General features: G+C 50.9%; 5 protein-coding genes across 5 annotated transcripts; 2 read left to right on the forward strand and 3 right to left on the reverse strand.

Annotated features, from left to right (window-relative positions):
* Window positions 1–1,666: 1,666 nt before the first annotated feature.
* On the reverse strand, window positions 1,667–2,524 carry N7489_008577 (uncharacterized protein; the record flags this gene model as incomplete). The annotated part of the gene is made up of 1 exon (XM_056714327.1): window positions 1,667–2,524. The coding sequence occupies one exon, from the start codon at window positions 2,522–2,524 to the stop codon at window positions 1,667–1,669; it is 858 nt and encodes a 285-aa protein (XP_056561949.1).
* A 1,804-nt stretch (window positions 2,525–4,328) lies between these two features.
* On the forward strand, window positions 4,329–5,828 carry gel6 (putative 1,3-beta-glucanosyltransferase; the record flags this gene model as incomplete). The annotated part of the gene is made up of 5 exons (XM_056714328.1): window positions 4,329–4,464; window positions 4,510–4,671; window positions 4,726–4,775; window positions 4,831–5,038; window positions 5,083–5,828. The coding sequence occupies 5 exons, from the start codon at window positions 4,329–4,331 to the stop codon at window positions 5,826–5,828; spliced, it is 1,302 nt and encodes a 433-aa protein (XP_056561950.1).
* A 266-nt stretch (window positions 5,829–6,094) lies between these two features.
* Window positions 6,095–8,323, reverse strand: N7489_008579 (protein kinase domain-containing protein; the record flags this gene model as incomplete). The annotated part of the gene is made up of 1 exon (XM_056714329.1): window positions 6,095–8,323. The coding sequence occupies one exon, from the start codon at window positions 8,321–8,323 to the stop codon at window positions 6,095–6,097; it is 2,229 nt and encodes a 742-aa protein (XP_056561951.1).
* A 1,496-nt stretch (window positions 8,324–9,819) lies between these two features.
* On the forward strand, window positions 9,820–10,785 carry N7489_008580 (ADP-glyceromanno-heptose 6-epimerase; the record flags this gene model as incomplete). The annotated part of the gene is made up of 1 exon (XM_056714330.1): window positions 9,820–10,785. The coding sequence occupies one exon, from the start codon at window positions 9,820–9,822 to the stop codon at window positions 10,783–10,785; it is 966 nt and encodes a 321-aa protein (XP_056561952.1).
* An 870-nt stretch (window positions 10,786–11,655) lies between these two features.
* Window positions 11,656–15,182, reverse strand: N7489_008581 (extracellular serine-threonine rich protein; the record flags this gene model as incomplete). Its single annotated transcript, XM_056714331.1, has 4 exons — window positions 11,656–13,398; window positions 13,452–14,825; window positions 14,877–15,059; window positions 15,120–15,182. 4 exons carry the CDS (start codon window positions 15,180–15,182, stop codon window positions 11,656–11,658), a joined length of 3,363 nt encoding a protein of 1,120 aa, XP_056561953.1.
* Window positions 15,183–16,605: the final 1,423 nt, after the last annotated feature.

The raw sequence follows: 16,605 nt of genomic DNA on the forward strand, positions 1-16,605 counted from the left end.
TAGACCATGTACTTGGTACTAACTGGGGCAAGGGTTGGGGCCAGACTCTTCAGGTCGGGACAAGTCTAGACCTTCCAAGTCATGGAGTCATCGGTTTCCACTTTACTTTTCTTCTTTTTTCCCTTTTTTCTTTCTTTTGCTGTAAGGGATAGATAGATAGATATATATCTATATATGTATATCATTTATATGGGATATTTTATTTCATAAATCTGCTAGAATTAATTCATACAGGGTGATATAGCCTATAACAAAAATCCATTGAAATGTATAAAAATGTTGCCAGTCTAGAGCGACCGATGGGCCGAAAGCCTTGGCTCCACGGTGACGATCATCGGGTTGTGCAAGTTGAGACCAGAATACACTCTAAAACAATGTATCTGAATATAATCCAAATCTATCTGAAGATACTTAAATGAAGTCTTCATTACCCGAACCAGACTCGAGCATACTATTATGCTTTTATCATATTCCCCCTAATGCGGCCTAAGCCTTTGGTTTCACAAGTCGCCAGTACCACAGAACGTAGGTGGACCGTGGGCCTGGACGAGGTACTGAGTACTTTCAAGTGAAGTGTACGCATACGAATGTCGTCTCCGTTTCCGGTGTGAGAGGGAGAGGGGTTGGGCATTGGCATATACTTACATGTATCTGCCAACGCATAGCACATATAGGCTACAATATATATAGTTATACATATGTCCTGTAGGTCGAATGAAGCATATATATACTCGGTCTAAGATCTATGCAATGTCTAGTTCGCAGCAAGTTCGCATTCCGAAGACCCTGGAATCTTAGAATCCTGGAATCTGAGTGGCACTCTGACAGGCGACCCCATATTCAGATCCAGCCCGATCGTCTGAGGGACGTTGGGACCGTTTTAATTTCCACCGTGCGCCTCAGATCTGGTTCACTTCCCTGTTCCCATCTCCGGCTTACTCCACCGTCTCACGTAGAGTGTATTGCCACCACATTAGATTAAATTTTGAGTGCCATATCTGCTGTACTCCATATGATCATATGAAGCAATTTAAGAATGGATTTCACGTGGGGTTACTTTTATGGTTAATCTACCCAACCTTGGAAAAGTCTGTCAAATAGGAGAGTACGCGTCAACTAATATTATCACTTGCATTATTTGATAGTAAGTCTGGTATATCTAGGATAAAAAAGTAAATTATGATTAAAATTATACTATCATGCTATCACTATAATCACTATAGTGCTATAACCCGGTATGATCAACAAATCACATCATTCTCGGCCATATAGACCGACGCATTGGAATATCTCCATCGACCCGAGACGGTGGGATACTTCGATCATCCACGGTCCTAGATCGATTGCATCATGACAGCGGACTCCAGATCCGCGGAGACCCTTGCATATCGAGAAACTGGTCTCGGTCGCGTGGGACGCTAAGGGGAAGTTGCCATGTGTTCTGACGTGAGAAATCGGGGAATTGGTATCCGCGAAAAATCTCGATAGGGTCTCTGTACAACGTAGATTCACAAGGTCCGTAGATACTTTTCTTGAATCACGAGTAGTTCAATCCGCAAAAGGCTGATTCTGGAAAATGCGCCCGGGCGTGTGTAAAATTAACCGGTTGGTTGGAAAGGAGGAAAATGCATGGCGGGAGTCACCACCATAGCCAAACATCGCTCCCTCACGAAGTCAATGACCGGCGACGAGACTGAGTCGCAGTAGTGCAGCCGGCCAGCGGCTGTCTAACAGTCTGCGAGCAATTCCACAAAACCGAGGAGCGGTATCTTTGCTCCTCCCGCGTCAGGCGAACCTGTTTCCGCGCAAAACTAGAAGGCTTCAGGGGGATTGTGCAGGAGGCAGAGCGACTGCCGTAGACAGGCATTGGGGTCTTGGCGAGCGACGGGGTAGCCCGAGCAGGGTTATCGAGGGTCGCGCTAAGTTCGTAGCACTGACGGACGAGCTCCTGCACGCCCTCGGTCAGACGGGTGGCGCGCTCCTCGATATCTGGCCAGAAGGCATCGCCCCAGAAGGGGTCTTCGCAGACGGCTGTCTCGAGAGCGTTCAGCCAGCATTGGAAGCCAGAGCGAGCGCCTGCGAGTTGCGAGGCGACAGTGACGAATCGGATTGTCGGCTCCGAGTGCAGCACATGCTGAACGATGCAAGCAGGGCAGCGGGCTGTAAGGTACCAGTCGTGTTCTTCGGTGAGGATGCAGTTCAACCAGGCGAAGGCGCTGCGGGCTTCACCGCGGAATGCGCGTTCGGGTTCGGCGCCTTTCTGGCTCGGGAGGGTGCGGGCTGCGATGCGCTCGGCTTGGTGGTTGATTAGGAAGAGGGGGACGAGGAGGGTGTGAATGATATCGCGGTGGAGGCGGTAGGTTTCTTGTTCGGTGGAGGTGCAGGAGTGTCGGTGGCCTGCGCAGAAACTTGGTCGCTCCATGCCGCATTCCTGGCGGCGGAGTTGTTCGCGCATTACCCGGAAGGCTTCATTGCGCTCTAGCTCGACTTGTTCGTGTCGGGAGATGTGGAATGGGGAGGCCATTATGGATGTATGTATATCGGGTAATTTTCTGGATCATCGGATATGATATATGATATAGGATTATAGAACCATGTCGCGAAATCAAACCAGGTAATAGGATAGGGCTGAGGTGAAATAGTCCAGAGAAATTAATTCAGGGCCGGATGCGTAGATATTATTATAACCCCCCCCCTTTGCGGAAACGTCATTTCACCCTCCCGTTTTTGGCGACAAGTCCAAGGGCAAGCCCAGTCGATCCTAATGGAGGGACCCCACTAGCTGACGAACACTCTGCGTATGGCGACTATCATTGGTGGACATCTCGGAATGAAGTGGAGGAGTGGAGATTGGAGAAAGTCTGGACTGTCGCACATCCCAAGGGGATGTTTACTCCGTTGTATTCGTTATATTATAGATCTGCTATATACAACGTACCTAGGTAACATAGCAATTACATAAATGTTAAGACGAATGCGACGTTATTTCTACTTTTTCTACTTCTTACGCACTCATCTATTCAAAATCGAACATACACAAAAACAGACCTTATCTCGCAAGGACCTCGTTCTAGCCCCGTGGCAACCGCCGAAAACCGCCCAGTGGGGTAACGTGGCAGTCTGGAATTTAAAAAGCCTTCCTAAGATCGCATTGGCGTTACTAGTGATATCCAATCTTAAGATTATATGCATTAGCGGTCCACGAGACTATCGTTTGATGGCTTCCTAGCCTGATCTCTGCCCAACGCATCTCGTGAACAAAGAAGATAACCTTGGAAAGAATTCTTTAATTCCCTACAACATAGAAAGAAATAAAAAATTAAAATTAAAAATCTACTCCGTAATAATCTGCCGATCGATGAGGTGCCGTGTGCCAGGTTTTGTACGGAGTAGGTAGGATTATCTTTTCCCATGTCCAGTTAGAGTGGATATCAGGGTCAAGTCCAGAATAGCAGTGATTGACAGGGTTTAGGATGGGGGGAATACTTGTCCAACATCGTGCCACAGTGATGGTAGTGATAGTACGGAGTAGTGATGAATAGTTTTTTGTATTATAAAACATGTCTCAAGCCTCCCAAGGTTATAGTAGTATTTGGTAGTATTTATAGTATAGGGGCAAGAGTGGTGTGGAACTCGGTAGATGCCGGGTTAGGGGGCAATATGGGCAACATGGGCATTGGATTGACTTTGCAGACTTTGCAAGTTAATTTTAATATTTTACTGGGGACTGCACATCTTCTACCTACTTGAGTATCTATATCTGTACGAAGTAGTCTAGATTTCTAGATTTACTCTACGTTGTAGATTTATCTTGGATGTTGTACTTGTGCGATATCTGCATGTGATGGACTAGGGCTGGGCCCCAACGGCTATAGGGGTAATACTCCGTACAAATATATACAACAGTCAACATCTGAACTCGCCCAGTTGTACTCCGTACCTTGATTGTACTCCAGTGGTATATGTTGTGTACTCTCCCTTATTGTATACCTTGAATGTTACCAAGGTAAACAAAATACTGGAATGTCCCAAATTGGCCCAGGAATGAAACGCAGTCGAGAACACCCTGCAGATAATTTAGTACAGTCCCAAATCAAGGAACTGAGTTCTTTCTATGTTCCAGCTCTATTTCCCTTTTTCCCCTTCTTTCCTTACTGTTGGTATTACCTAGGTACTCCGTAGAAGTTCTTAGTTTGCACCTGCCCTGATTCCTTCGTTGTCCGGGCAAGAGCGCCAAACACATAATCGAGAGAGCCTTTTCTTCTCTTCTCTTCAAGTCGCTATTTCATCACATCGTCTATTTCACTGTTACTCCCACAGAATTAATCATGTTATCATCCCTGGCATTTTCGCTACCGTTGCTACTTGCTGGCTTACAGGCCACCGCAGTGGGGGCAAGCCCATCCGTTTCGGCTGTCGGCTCCAAGTTCTTCTACGAGAATGGAACTCAGTTCTACGTCAAGGGTACCTAGAAATCCTACACTGTAGGTACCTGACTGACTTGGATAGGCATTGCTTATCAGCTCACCCCAAGTGACCCGCTTATCGACACTGCCCAATGCAAGCGGGATATCGCCCGGATGTCCGAGCTGGGCACCAACGCGATCCGTGTGTACCACGTGGATCCCCATGCTGATCACAAGGGTTGTATGTCGGCACTGGCCGATGCTGGTACGGTTGATTCTTACTCCTATGGGTAATGGTTTATACTGACACATTGTCTAGGAATCCATTTGTTCGTCGATTTGGACACGTTCAATACCCAGATAGAACAGGTAGGTCCACTTTCGAAGGTTCTCCTTCTGTGGGTCATCTACTGACGATCTACAGACCGAGCCACACTGGAATCAGACCCAGTTTGATCACTTCAAGGAGGTGCTCGACGAATTCCAAAAGTTCGACAATACTGCCGGGGTCTTCGTCGGAAATGAGGTACTCACTACGGCCAATGGCTCGGCTGCTGCCCCTTACGTCTTGGCGGCTGCCCGCGACATCAAGGCCTACCGTGATCAGAAGGGTTATCGCGAGATTCCCGTGGGTTACTCCGCAGCCGATATTGCCGATCTGAGACCCATGCTGCAGAACTATATGGCCTGTTCCAAGAATGCATCCGAGCGCTTGGACTTTTACTCGCTGAATGCCTACGAATGGTGCGGTGCGTCCAGACACAGTCTGGATACAATATTCTGCAGAAGAACGCAACTGATTACCCTATCCCTATCTTCTTCTCCGAGACTGGCTGCAACACCCCGTCGCCGCGCACTTTTGAGGACCAGGCTGCCATCTTTGGTGACAACATGTCCGACACTTGGTCTGGATCCATGGTCTACGAGTGGATTGAAGAGACCAATGACTATGGGTTGATTAGCTATGGGCCTTCTGTGGATGCTGCGACTGCGACCGCGAGCAGCATCGAGGACGGCTTCACCCGCAAGGGTACCCCGACGCCCGTGTTGCCTGATTTCAATAACCTCAAGTCTCAATGGGCGACTCTGCACCCAACCGGAGTTGCCCTTTCCGTCTACAAGAAGAGCGCATCTAGCCTCGCCGCCATCGAGTGCCCTGCCTCGACCTCTGGTGGATGGGCAATTGACCCAAGCTCCCCGCTTCCTACCTTGGGACAGACCTTTAAGCAGGGAACTGATTCCACAGCAACCGGTAAGAACGACAAGGCCAGTAAGGTTACTGCAAACGGAGCTCCTTCTGCATCGGCAACGAAGGAAGGTGGTGCTTACGCTGTGACTGTCAGCTCGCCAGCTACCGAGCGCTTGCTCGCGGGATCTTTACTGCTGTCTGGCCTGCTGGGTGTCGTTGCGATCTGGCTTTGATTTTGTTTTGTTCTTACCCGTCTATTGACGATTGCGGCTCAAGCCATTCATTGTATTGATAGCATCACGAATTTGGGATAGACGAGTTCGGCCAAGCGATTGCATGATATATTGGAGTTGGCGTGCTTGTTTGCATACAGGTGATGTTAGCCCAGATCTGTCTTTCACGAAGCATGAAGTGTACACAAGGAATGAATTATTAGTCTGAATTATGTACCTAGGCCGGTCATTGGTCCATGAAGGCATTATCATTATCGTACATCTCCCTAATTATTAAACGACAGACCTTCTATCCCGGTAATGTCCATGTCCAAATCTGGCAGATACAGCTGAGGCAAGACCTGCTCCACCCGTCTCTCAGGCTCTTCGACCTCCGAAACATTCTCTTCTTCCTCGATATCAACATCAACACGATCTCCATCCTCAACATTACTCTCACTCCCACTCCCAGCATCCCCAAACCCAAAATCAATCTCCGAAACCGACCCCGACTCAGAAACCCCCAACGGAGCAGAACCAACAGAAACAGCACTCCCAACCTCCACCCCATTCCCCTTCTCACGCCCCTCCTGTTTCTCCTTACCACAATGCAAGCCCCCAATCCCAATCCCGATCCCATCCCCATCCCCTTTCCCACCTCTAGTAATAGCATCCGCAAACCCCCTCCTAACCCGCTTAGCAAGCGGCCTCTTCCGACCCTCAAAATCAAGCATAGCACGCACAACAATCAACATGCGCGGCACAGCCCAAAAAACCCGATCAGAACATCGATCCCGCCGACACCGTTTCAATGCATCGCCCTCTAACAACGCAATCCATGACTGCACTTGCACGGCATTCCGCGCTAGATGGAAGGAGGCATCTGCTATTCCGCCGCCGCGGCCGGCGGAGCGGTTGCGTGCGCTGCGGTGCGCGCTGAATGATGTCAGGCTTCGTTTGTGGAGGACTGTCAAGATGTCGAGGGTTGTTGCTGCGAGGGAGAATATATCGGCTGGGGTGTTTGGGTTTGGTTGGGATTGGGATCTGGTGGGGGGTTGTGTTAGGGATTGGGTGGATTTGGAGTGGTGGAGGGTGGATGGAGGGGTTGGGGATGCTACGGTTGGTGTGGTTGGCGTGTTTGAGGAGGATGTGGAGGATGAGGTTATTGATGGGGTTGGGGGTGTATTCTTTGTTCTGCGGGACAAGAAAGAGGAGATGCGGTGGTTTCTTGGTTGGGGTGATGTTGCTGTTGCGTCTGTGTGGGTTGAAGAGGCTGCTGAGGATTCGGAGGATGAAGAAGATGATGAAAGGGCGAAGGAGAAACGCGATGGTGAGCCTGGTAAGCCTATGCGGACGACTGTTCTTTTCGAGCCGGCTGAGTCTGGCCTTGTGTGGTCTGGAGAAGCAGGTGGGATTTCGTTTTCGTTCAATGGCGCTAGAGCTAGTCGGGTTGGTCGTTGTCTGCGCTTTGTACGACCTCCCGAGGGAAGTAGTGTCTGTGCGGATTGTGGCTTTTGCTGGACGGCTGGAGCTGTGGGACGAGTCCAGCGCTCTGGTGCGGAGTAATTGTATGCCTCGAGGTCGTTGACATGTGGTGGGGCTAGGAGGGAGTCGAGTGCTTGGAACTGACCGAGGCAGATATGAAAGTTTGCATCGACGAATATGTTGGATGGGCGGATTGCGCCGTGGGAGTGGCCGCGTGCGTGCAGCCAGGAGACTGCGGACGCAAGGCAGTGGGGCCAGGTGATCAAGATCTGGCGGCGTTGTTCTTTGTCTAGCCGTTTGAAGGACATCGGCTCATCTGTGAGGAAGCTGTGTAGATTTCGATCTGCCGTGGCGCCGGTAAAGAGCACCGAGACACTGTCGTCTTTCAGATATGAGGCGTAGACAGAGACGATGTGCTCATGCGACAGACTTTTCAGGTTGCGGATCTCAGCGAGAACCTCGTCGGCCGAAAAGAAATATGGCGCGCCGCCGACTTGTACTTGGGTGCGCATGTAGACTCGACAGACCGAGCCAGCGAGGACGACCCTATCTACCGTATCATCACGTCCGTGTGTCCCACTGCTGGTGTTGGTGCGTACTGCCTCGACAGGAACGCCCTCGTTTTCGGTATAGACGACATGTTCTCCTTCCGCTATACCACGGACCAGGAACCGCCATTGCGCATGAAAGAAACTCGCCTCGAGGGCAAGATCTTCCCCATGCGGGGACAAGTGTAGTAAATCGACGCTATGTTCAGCGACAGGTAAATCGTCGTCGTCGCACGATTCGTCGACTAGCGCAAAGATACGATCGGGAATGCCTATAGCGTCGAGGATCATAAAGACACGGCCGGCCTTGGTGAGGATCCATTCCATGTAGGTCTCGCTGGTCAAGCCTTCGCCCCAGTCCGGTAATTCGAAGAGCCGCGGAATATTCTCTGGTCGCAGACGACTGACGATATACTTTGCGTTGAGGGTGGATTTGATGCGCTCCTCGGGCCACCATAATGAGGTGTGTTCATACTGAGACATCCTGACATGACCTGCACAAAACGTTGCAGATCAATATAACTGGGAGAACAGACTTTTAATATAGTGAACCGTGTCACTCTGGACAATGCGGCTGTTAAAGCCCATGTTTCACCTCAACGGTAGAAAGCCGAGGGAATAATGGACGGCTACTGGTGGGGAGCTTATCTCGACCGCAAGGAGATGGGGAATGTTCAATAGCCCAGAAGATCAGATGAGTAGTGCGAGTTTAGAGTTGGCCATCTGTATACAAACGAAATATGTAGGGGATCTCCATGGCACTTTCGACGTATCTCGTTACAAGTAGAAATGTCTTCAACCCATGCTCAGCCAATCTAGGGCTACAGCCTTATCTTTAGGGGAGATAAGAGATGTCAACTGTCATATGCACTTGGATGGATCTATTGTACTTTATTCGATTTCGGGAAAATGCGGTAAAATAGCAAGGAGGTTCAATAATTGTATTCCCCTCAGGGGGCATGATTGATGCATATGCACTCCGGATGTACTCCGTACTCCGTATCCGTTGCATCCGCCAGATCATGGCGGAGATCCATTTTCTCCGTATACCTATCATCAGCATTGCAGTAACCCCCCTGTACGGAGTAGGTGGGCACTGCTGGATAATGGCATTGACGCCGTTGGAGATAGCCCACCTACTCCGTACGTGCACGACCCCCCGTCAGCCTCCACCGTTTCTCGCCCCCACAATCCCATTTTTGTATCCAGACTATCGGGAAGGATCACTTGGATCAACCATTGAGCGGGGTACTATCGTTGATGACCTCGGGGGAGGATGAAGACGACGTAATCAATACCGGCTAGCGTGGTGATAACTGCACGAGCTGGGTTTTATGAATGATAGTCGGAGCTGCGCCGATCGGCGAGACTTGGCCTGCTGATGACGGTGGACATGCCGCGGAGATTGAACCACTCGTTTTCGAATATAGATAGCCCCGTGACATTGGGGCTAGGATTCGCCATTGTTCTTTCCTTTACTGGGCAATGGAAATGAGAGACTTGGCAGCAGACAGTGCCGTAGATGCATTGGCCACAATGGTATTGTCGGCATCGGCATTCTAGAGGCCGGTACATCGGTGGATGCCGTGTTTATATCCAAGATAGTGCAATTCCAGCCCGAGGAAACCATAGGTGATATCTTTCGCGTCGATGTCAAACAAAGCCTTTAACGTACCTGAACAAGCCAATATGGCGGAAAGGTACTTACCAAGGTCATGTTATAGCAACAAGGTCAAGTCAGGTTGAAATACTAAAACTTGACATCAGCTTTTATGAATAAACTCGAAATCTATGTAGGGATAAGTGAAGTACAACTTCCACGAGAGTAAAAGCACAAAAACCAATGTTCCTCTGGCAAACATCCTCGGATGTTCTGTTTTCTTCCCTCGCTCCTGCCAGTTTAAGCCATCGACATTTCCCCCAACTTCACCTCCTCCCCCTGATTATCACCTTTTCCATCCATGTCAAACCTCCCCAACATGATTGTTGTCACCGGTGGTGCTGACTTTGTCGGCTCAAACATCGTCAAGGAGCTGAACCTGCGTGGCGTGACAAATGTGGTGGTGGTCGACGACATGACAGATGGTTCCAAGTTCCGTAACCTCGTCAACTGCAAAGTGGCCGATTACATCGACGCGACTGCATTCCGTGAAGCGATTCGGACCAATACCTTCCCCCATCGTCCCCGCGTCATTTTCCACTATGGCTCAAGTTCCTCAATCACCGAAACCAACGGCAAGAAAATGCTCGACGCCAACTTCACCTACTCCAAGGAGCTTTTCCACTGGTGCAAGGACAAGGGAGTTCGCTTCATCTACGCCTCATCTGCTGCCGTCTACGGAAACAACACTGCCTTCGCCGAGGGAGATTTCCAAGAGGCCCCTCTGAACGTCTACGGATACTCGAAGATGCTGTTTGACCAGTATGTCGTCAAAAACACCGACATCCGCTCCCCGCAAGTCGCGGGTCTCCGTCTATTCAACGTCTATGGACCCGGTGAACAGCACCGGGATTCAGTTCCCAGCACCGTCTACCAATTCTACGAGAAACGGAAATCGTTCAAAGCCATTGAGCTCTTTGCAGAATACGCCGGAGCCGAAGCTGGACAGCAGAAGCGCGACTTTGTCCACGTTCAGGACGTCGCCCGTCTGAACTGCTGGTTCCTCGACCACCCGGAGATCAGCGGTATTTACAATGTCGGTACCGGTGTTGCTAGCAGTTTCCACGAAGTCGCCACGGAAGTCGCCAGCCACTTCGGCAACACCGACGGTTACATCAAGTTTATTCCCTTCCCAGCTGAACTGAAAGGCAAATACCAGAGCTACACCTGTGCTGATATCTCGAAGCTCCGCCGGGCTGGCTCTGTGCTGCGATTCCGCGGAATCAAGGAAGGGATCAAGGACTACATGGAATGGCTTGACAGTCCTGAGGGTTTGGCCTGGTAATTGGGCCGAACGTGATGATGCATGGCACTCAAGGTGCCTTTGAGGGCTCGGCCTTCCATCCTGTGACAGATTTTATCCTTCGAACCGATATGGGGGCGTCATTTGTTCCTGTTTACAGAAATCTCTTAGTATTTGGGTACGCCGAATATACTTATGAAACATCACACAAGGAGTCAAGACGAGCAAAGGGGAAACCCATCGAAAGTTGCCCAAAGAGGGAATGACAAAACAAAGAAATGATGGACATTTTGTGTTGCCTGGATTGAGCGAGATTTGTTAAACCATGTTGAACTGCCCACCTCGAGATCAACTAGGTAGCCAGAATGTCCATAGACAATACAACTGAAATTTTCAAATATGGCCTTCTATAATAATCGAGTGCTCAGGCGCGTAGTCTGTAATATCCTCTATTGTACCTCGGCGTCTCTCTGAAGTAAAGCAACACACCTAGTAGGAATACAAAAGGAAAAGGTCAATGTCTATAAATGCAAATTTGGCTATGTCGAAATGGCAGAGGGCTAAAGTCTGTCGATGAGTCGTTCAATGCGCAGTAGATTTCGATGATGTAGTCAGACTCTAGTAAGGTCGAAGAAAACTACTTACGTAGAGCGGAGGATAACTAAATCGAAGATTCTTAAGAAGCAAACGAGGTCTATCGCATTCAATTAGGGAGTGAATTAATAAAATACAAAGAAGTCCCCTAAGACCAACGATCTGAGTCAATTCCAGTTCTCAGAACCAGGACGAACCACCCCAGGGCCGCGAAGACAAGTAAGAACACGAACTCAATCCGCACTGTGCATATTGTAGTAGCAATAGAAAAAAAAAATGAAAATGACGAGGTAGTCATGCGTTAATCCGAAATCGAATCTACATCACCAAGCTCAAAAAGGCAGCGAGAGAAGCCAGCACCAGACTAGAAGCGATGGTCACGCTCGAGGCGGAGTTGAAGACCGGGGATGCGCTAGGCGAGAAACCTCGACTGGGACTCCGACTGGCGTACGGGTATCCGCTCGAAGTCACCCATGTCGCCGATGCGCGTGCGGGAACCACGCCGGTCTGTGATGGGGAAGCGCCGCTGGGACCGGCCGGGACTAGACCGACGGTTGGGACGGCGCCGGCGCTAGAGCCGGTGTTTGTGACGAAGCTGACTTGCGGGACGGTGACGGTGTAGGTGGAGTAGGTGATTGTTGTGCAGGGGAGGGAGGCGGCGGAGGTGATGGGGACGACGGCGCTCGGGGTGACGCTGGCGCCGGCGATGCTGGATGGGGGTGCGGAAGGAGCGACTGTCGGGATCAGGGTGATGGTTGAAGGGATGGCGGTTACGATGCCTGGGTTCTCGGGGACCCAGGTGGCGCAGATGCCGGTGAAGTAGGAGAGGGCGGATTGGATCTCTTCCTTGGAGGCGCCCCAGGCTTGGATGCAGGAGATGACCTTGCTAGTAAATTTGCTGTTGGGGCAGAAGCACGAGGCATCGCTGTTTGATTTACACTTCGGGGCGAGGGTGAGCCAAGTGTTGATGCACTGGGGCACGGTGTTGGGGCAAGGAGCTGAGGGAGCTGGGCTCGATCCCGGGGAAACACCGCTGGGGACTGTCGCAGTGTTGCTAGCTGTAGACTGAGAAGGAGTCTCAGTGGTAGTAGCGCACTGGGTACAGATAGTAGAGACGGAGGTGAGGGTCACTGTGGAAACTGTGCTGGATGTGGTCACGAAGGTGGAAGAATCCGAAGTGACGGTGTTGGTCACTGGGCAGGTGGTCTCGGTCACGTAAGTCACAACAGTGGTAGTGGCACCCTCCGGGATGGTGGGCGTAGAGTTAGCGTCAGCACTTGAAGAGACGACACTGGTGACAGCTGGGCCGGTAGGAGCAGTGGTGGGGACGACGCCTGTTTCAGAGGGAGCGGGAGTGCTTCCGGCAGCAACAGAGCTGGGGAGGTTGGAAGTGGAGGTCAAGGTAACAGTTGATACCGTGCTGGATGTCGTGACAAAAGTTGACGATCCTTCAGTGACGGTGGCAGTCACCGGACAGGTGGTCTCAGTTACATAAGTTATAACCGTGGCAGTCGACCCTTGGGGAACTGCAGTTGTGGTATCAACACCCACGGTGGAGGGGACAGTGACATCGGGGCCGCTGGGGAGTGGACCGGAGGCCTCCGCAGATGAAGAAGAGACGGGGCTTACTCCCTCGGAAGTCCCAGATGGTGTTGTGCTCGGAGCCCCGGGGATACCAGATGGTCCAGTGCTGGAAACGACTGTGGTTGAAGCTTCTGGGGTATTCGAGGGGGCGGGAGTGCTCTGGCCAGCAACAGAGGTGGCGGTAATGGAGCACTCATCACAGATAGTAGAGACAGTAGTCATAGTAACAGTGGAAATGGTGCTTGAGGTAGTCACGAAAGTAGAGCTACCGGTGGTAACAGTACTAGTCACCGGGCAGGTGGTCACGGTCTCATAAGTAATGACAGTGGTGGTGGCCTCGCCAGGGGGCGGGGTAGTGCCAACAGGAGACGAGGGGGCGGGAGACGAGGCATCGGAAGTCACGCCAGGAGCTGAGGAAGTTTCAGCCGGTGTGGAAGCAGCTGAGGTGCCACTGGGGGAGTTGATACAGCCGAGGAGCTAACGGGTAAGACGCCGGTTGAGCTTGGGCCTGCAGGTACGCTGGAGCTGACAGTTGCTGCCGTGGTCTCAGTGACGGGGCACACAGTGGTCGCGATAGGGATAGTCGAAGTCACTACAGTGGTAGAATCTGCTGGACAGCTCACAACCTCAGGGGCGCAGCTGGTTATGGTGACTTCGCTCGTCGTGTACACGGTTGAGGTAGTCATCTGGACTGGAGTGGTAACCAGCGGGGTAGAAGCGGCGGAAGTTCCAGCGGGGTTGCTTGTAGTGAAGGGAACAGATGTGCCACTTGGAGGAGGAACTCCATCAGATGAACTAATAGGAAGAACACTGCTCGGGCTGGGTACGACGGGAATAGATACTGAGCTTGTAACGGCAGCAGTAGTCTCAGCAGTAGTTTCAGTGACGGGACAGACAGTGGTCGAGATAGCAATAGTCGAAGTCACCACTGTGGTCGAATCTGCTGGACAGCTCACAACTTCGGGGGCGCAGCTGGTGATAGTGACCTCGCTGGTAGTGTACACGGTTGAGGTAGTCATCCGGACTGGAGTGGTGATCAGCGGGGTGGAAGCGGCGGAAGATCCAGCAGGGGTCTGGCTCGTAGTGAAGGGAACGGATGATGAAGCCGAGATCGAAGATGTGGAAACGGATGTGCCACTGGGAGGGACACCAGCAGATGAGCTGACAGGTAGAACACTGCTCGGGCTAGGTACATCAGGCACAGATAGCGAGGTTGTAGCGGCAGCAGTTGTCTCAGCAGTAGTCTCAGTGACGGGGCAGACCGTGGTAGAAAGAGCGATAGTTGAAGTCACTACAGTGGTTGAGCCTGATCCAGCAGGGCAATCGGTGACAGTGGGGCCACAGCTTGTGATGGTAAACAAACTGGTGGTAAACACGGTCGATGTAGTCATCCGAAGAGGTGTGCTCACCGCCGTGGTGGTACCTGGAGCCACAGTAGAGCCTGGGACAGAGGCCGAAGGCACAACGATGGGGCTGGAGGCAGCAGACACAGATATCTGTTCATATGGAACTCTGGTAACAGGAGTGGCGGTAAGGACAGGTGCTGGGATGGTTGAACCAGGAGTGCAGTCAAAGCCAACGCTGTAGATGCCGAAACCGCAGCTCTCGTGTTCACTATCATCGGGCAGCTCGAAGTGAACAGACTTAGCGCCACCACACTGGTCGTTGTTGACAACAGTACCAGCTGAGTTGCAGGAAGCGGTATTCCTGCAAGTCGATCCATCGGGCATGCTGTAAATGATGTGCAATTCGGTATCCTTCTCAGTGGCAACGTGGAAGTTGGTCACTGAAAAGCCGCTCTCATGCGAGTCGCAGGCAAACGATGGAGCGGAAGAACCGGAGCTTTGGGAGCCAGAGATAGAGGAGCTACCCTTGGAGACGGTACCGGAGATACATTTTTGGGTCTATGGCCATGGTCAGTATGTGTAGATGAGAGAGAGCCCTGCGTCACTTACACCACGCTTGCCAAGGCTGGAACCGAAGCCATTGCCGCAAGTGAAACCAGAGAAGGAGAAGCCACCATAGTCGGAGAAAGAGCCAGGAGTGAGGTCAGACCAGCTGAAACCCTTGTTCTGGTAGTCATTACACTTGTTGGGCGATCTACCCGGGCTGGAGTAGAATTTGTCGGAGCCCCAGTACTAAATGTATTCGAGTCAGGGATTTATATCAACAGCGTCAGGGTAGGAGTTGAGTCATACCGCTCCGGTAGCCTGGCCAGAAGCCAGAAGAGAGAAAAACGCAACAGCCGAAGTGACCTTCATAGTGGAAGGATATCGGCAACGAGTGACGGGGAAGTAGGACGCCAAGGAAAGATAGAATGGAAGGAGAAACAGAAGATGGAAGAGGTATGGATGAAAGAAACGAGAATGGAGTGATATAAAGGTCTGGGCTGGGTAGGCTGCGATATAGAAAGCTAGGCCTCAATGGATATTGCAATATAAGCCACAATGGTACAGGCAGCAAAACAGGCAATTGCTATTAGTATTGTTGGTGGGCGACAATAAAAAAAGGCCTCAATGAAACTGAATCAACACCAAGCGAAAGAGGGTGGGACAAGGAAATACGTATCCCTGAACGAGCGTCTTTGGAGGCGAACCAATATGGTCCAAAAGCCAAAAGGAAATGAAACAATGACCAGAATGAAAGAAGTCCAGGATCTGGGAAGAGTCGCGGTCTTTAAACAATCGTCCAACCCAGGCTATGCGACGAACTTCTGCACACAAAGGGCTTGGCTGCACCTAGCAAGCCCTCTTCTGCTGACCCAGAGCATCCTGGCGTCAAGGACCCTGGTAAGACATTTCGTCAGAGAAAAGCGAACCTCCATCCAATCGGCAGAAATCTCGAGGTACAGATGAAACGGTAGTGGCTGAAAAGAGGGCGAGCTGGGGATCCATCCAAAGCTCGGCGCCCATTAGTACAGGAACGACCTGCAGAAGCTGGAGAAGAGCCAGTCAGGACTCGCAGACTGGGGCCGTTGACCAAGGCGCTTGACGGGATCCAATCGCATTTAGCACCAGTTCATGGGATGTGACTGTGAGATCGACATTTATTGACCAGCCAATGAAGATCGATTAAAAAATAGTGAATGAACATTAGGCGCTTGATCGGCCACGGAAACTTGCAGATGGCCGATATTGAGGGGAGTCGTCCAGGGGGAACCACGTGCTTTGACCTGGAGTCTTTCATCTCCGTAGGGCTTTACTAGCTTGAACTTCTCTTTGACTGAAACTCACTACTTTTGAATGTCACAGATTGAAATTAATGCAAATTAATGCAATGCGACCGAGAAAATGAAAAGAACCCTTGGCGTCTCGCCCATTTCCCACTTCCTGCGTGTATATGTGCTTACTATTTGATCTATGATGATCTTTTCCTTCCAAGGTTGTATACAAGCTCTTTCGTGCGTCTTCGAAGCGCCGGGGTCGACGAATCACACAAAGGATATGGTGTACTCCCTTTGTTGTACTTGGGGCCAACGGTGCTTGCGTGTACAAAATCGACTTTTCCTTTTTTTTATATTTGTCCCCAGGGGTATCGCTTTTGCTAAAATAGCCCAGCGCCAACGAACCTGTCCTTTAGAGCCGAGACTATACTAGTGGCTCTAAACAGCTCGAGGGGATCCTCTTCTTGGCTCTGCAATGCCATTACTATGCCATTTCCGATCCAAGTCCGAATAATATCCTA

This window comes from Penicillium chrysogenum (genome assembly GCF_028827035.1).
Source record: "Penicillium chrysogenum strain IBT 35668 chromosome Unknown utg000005l_segment0_segment0, whole genome shotgun sequence".
Lineage (NCBI taxonomy): Eukaryota > Fungi > Ascomycota > Eurotiomycetes > Eurotiales > Aspergillaceae > Penicillium > Penicillium chrysogenum.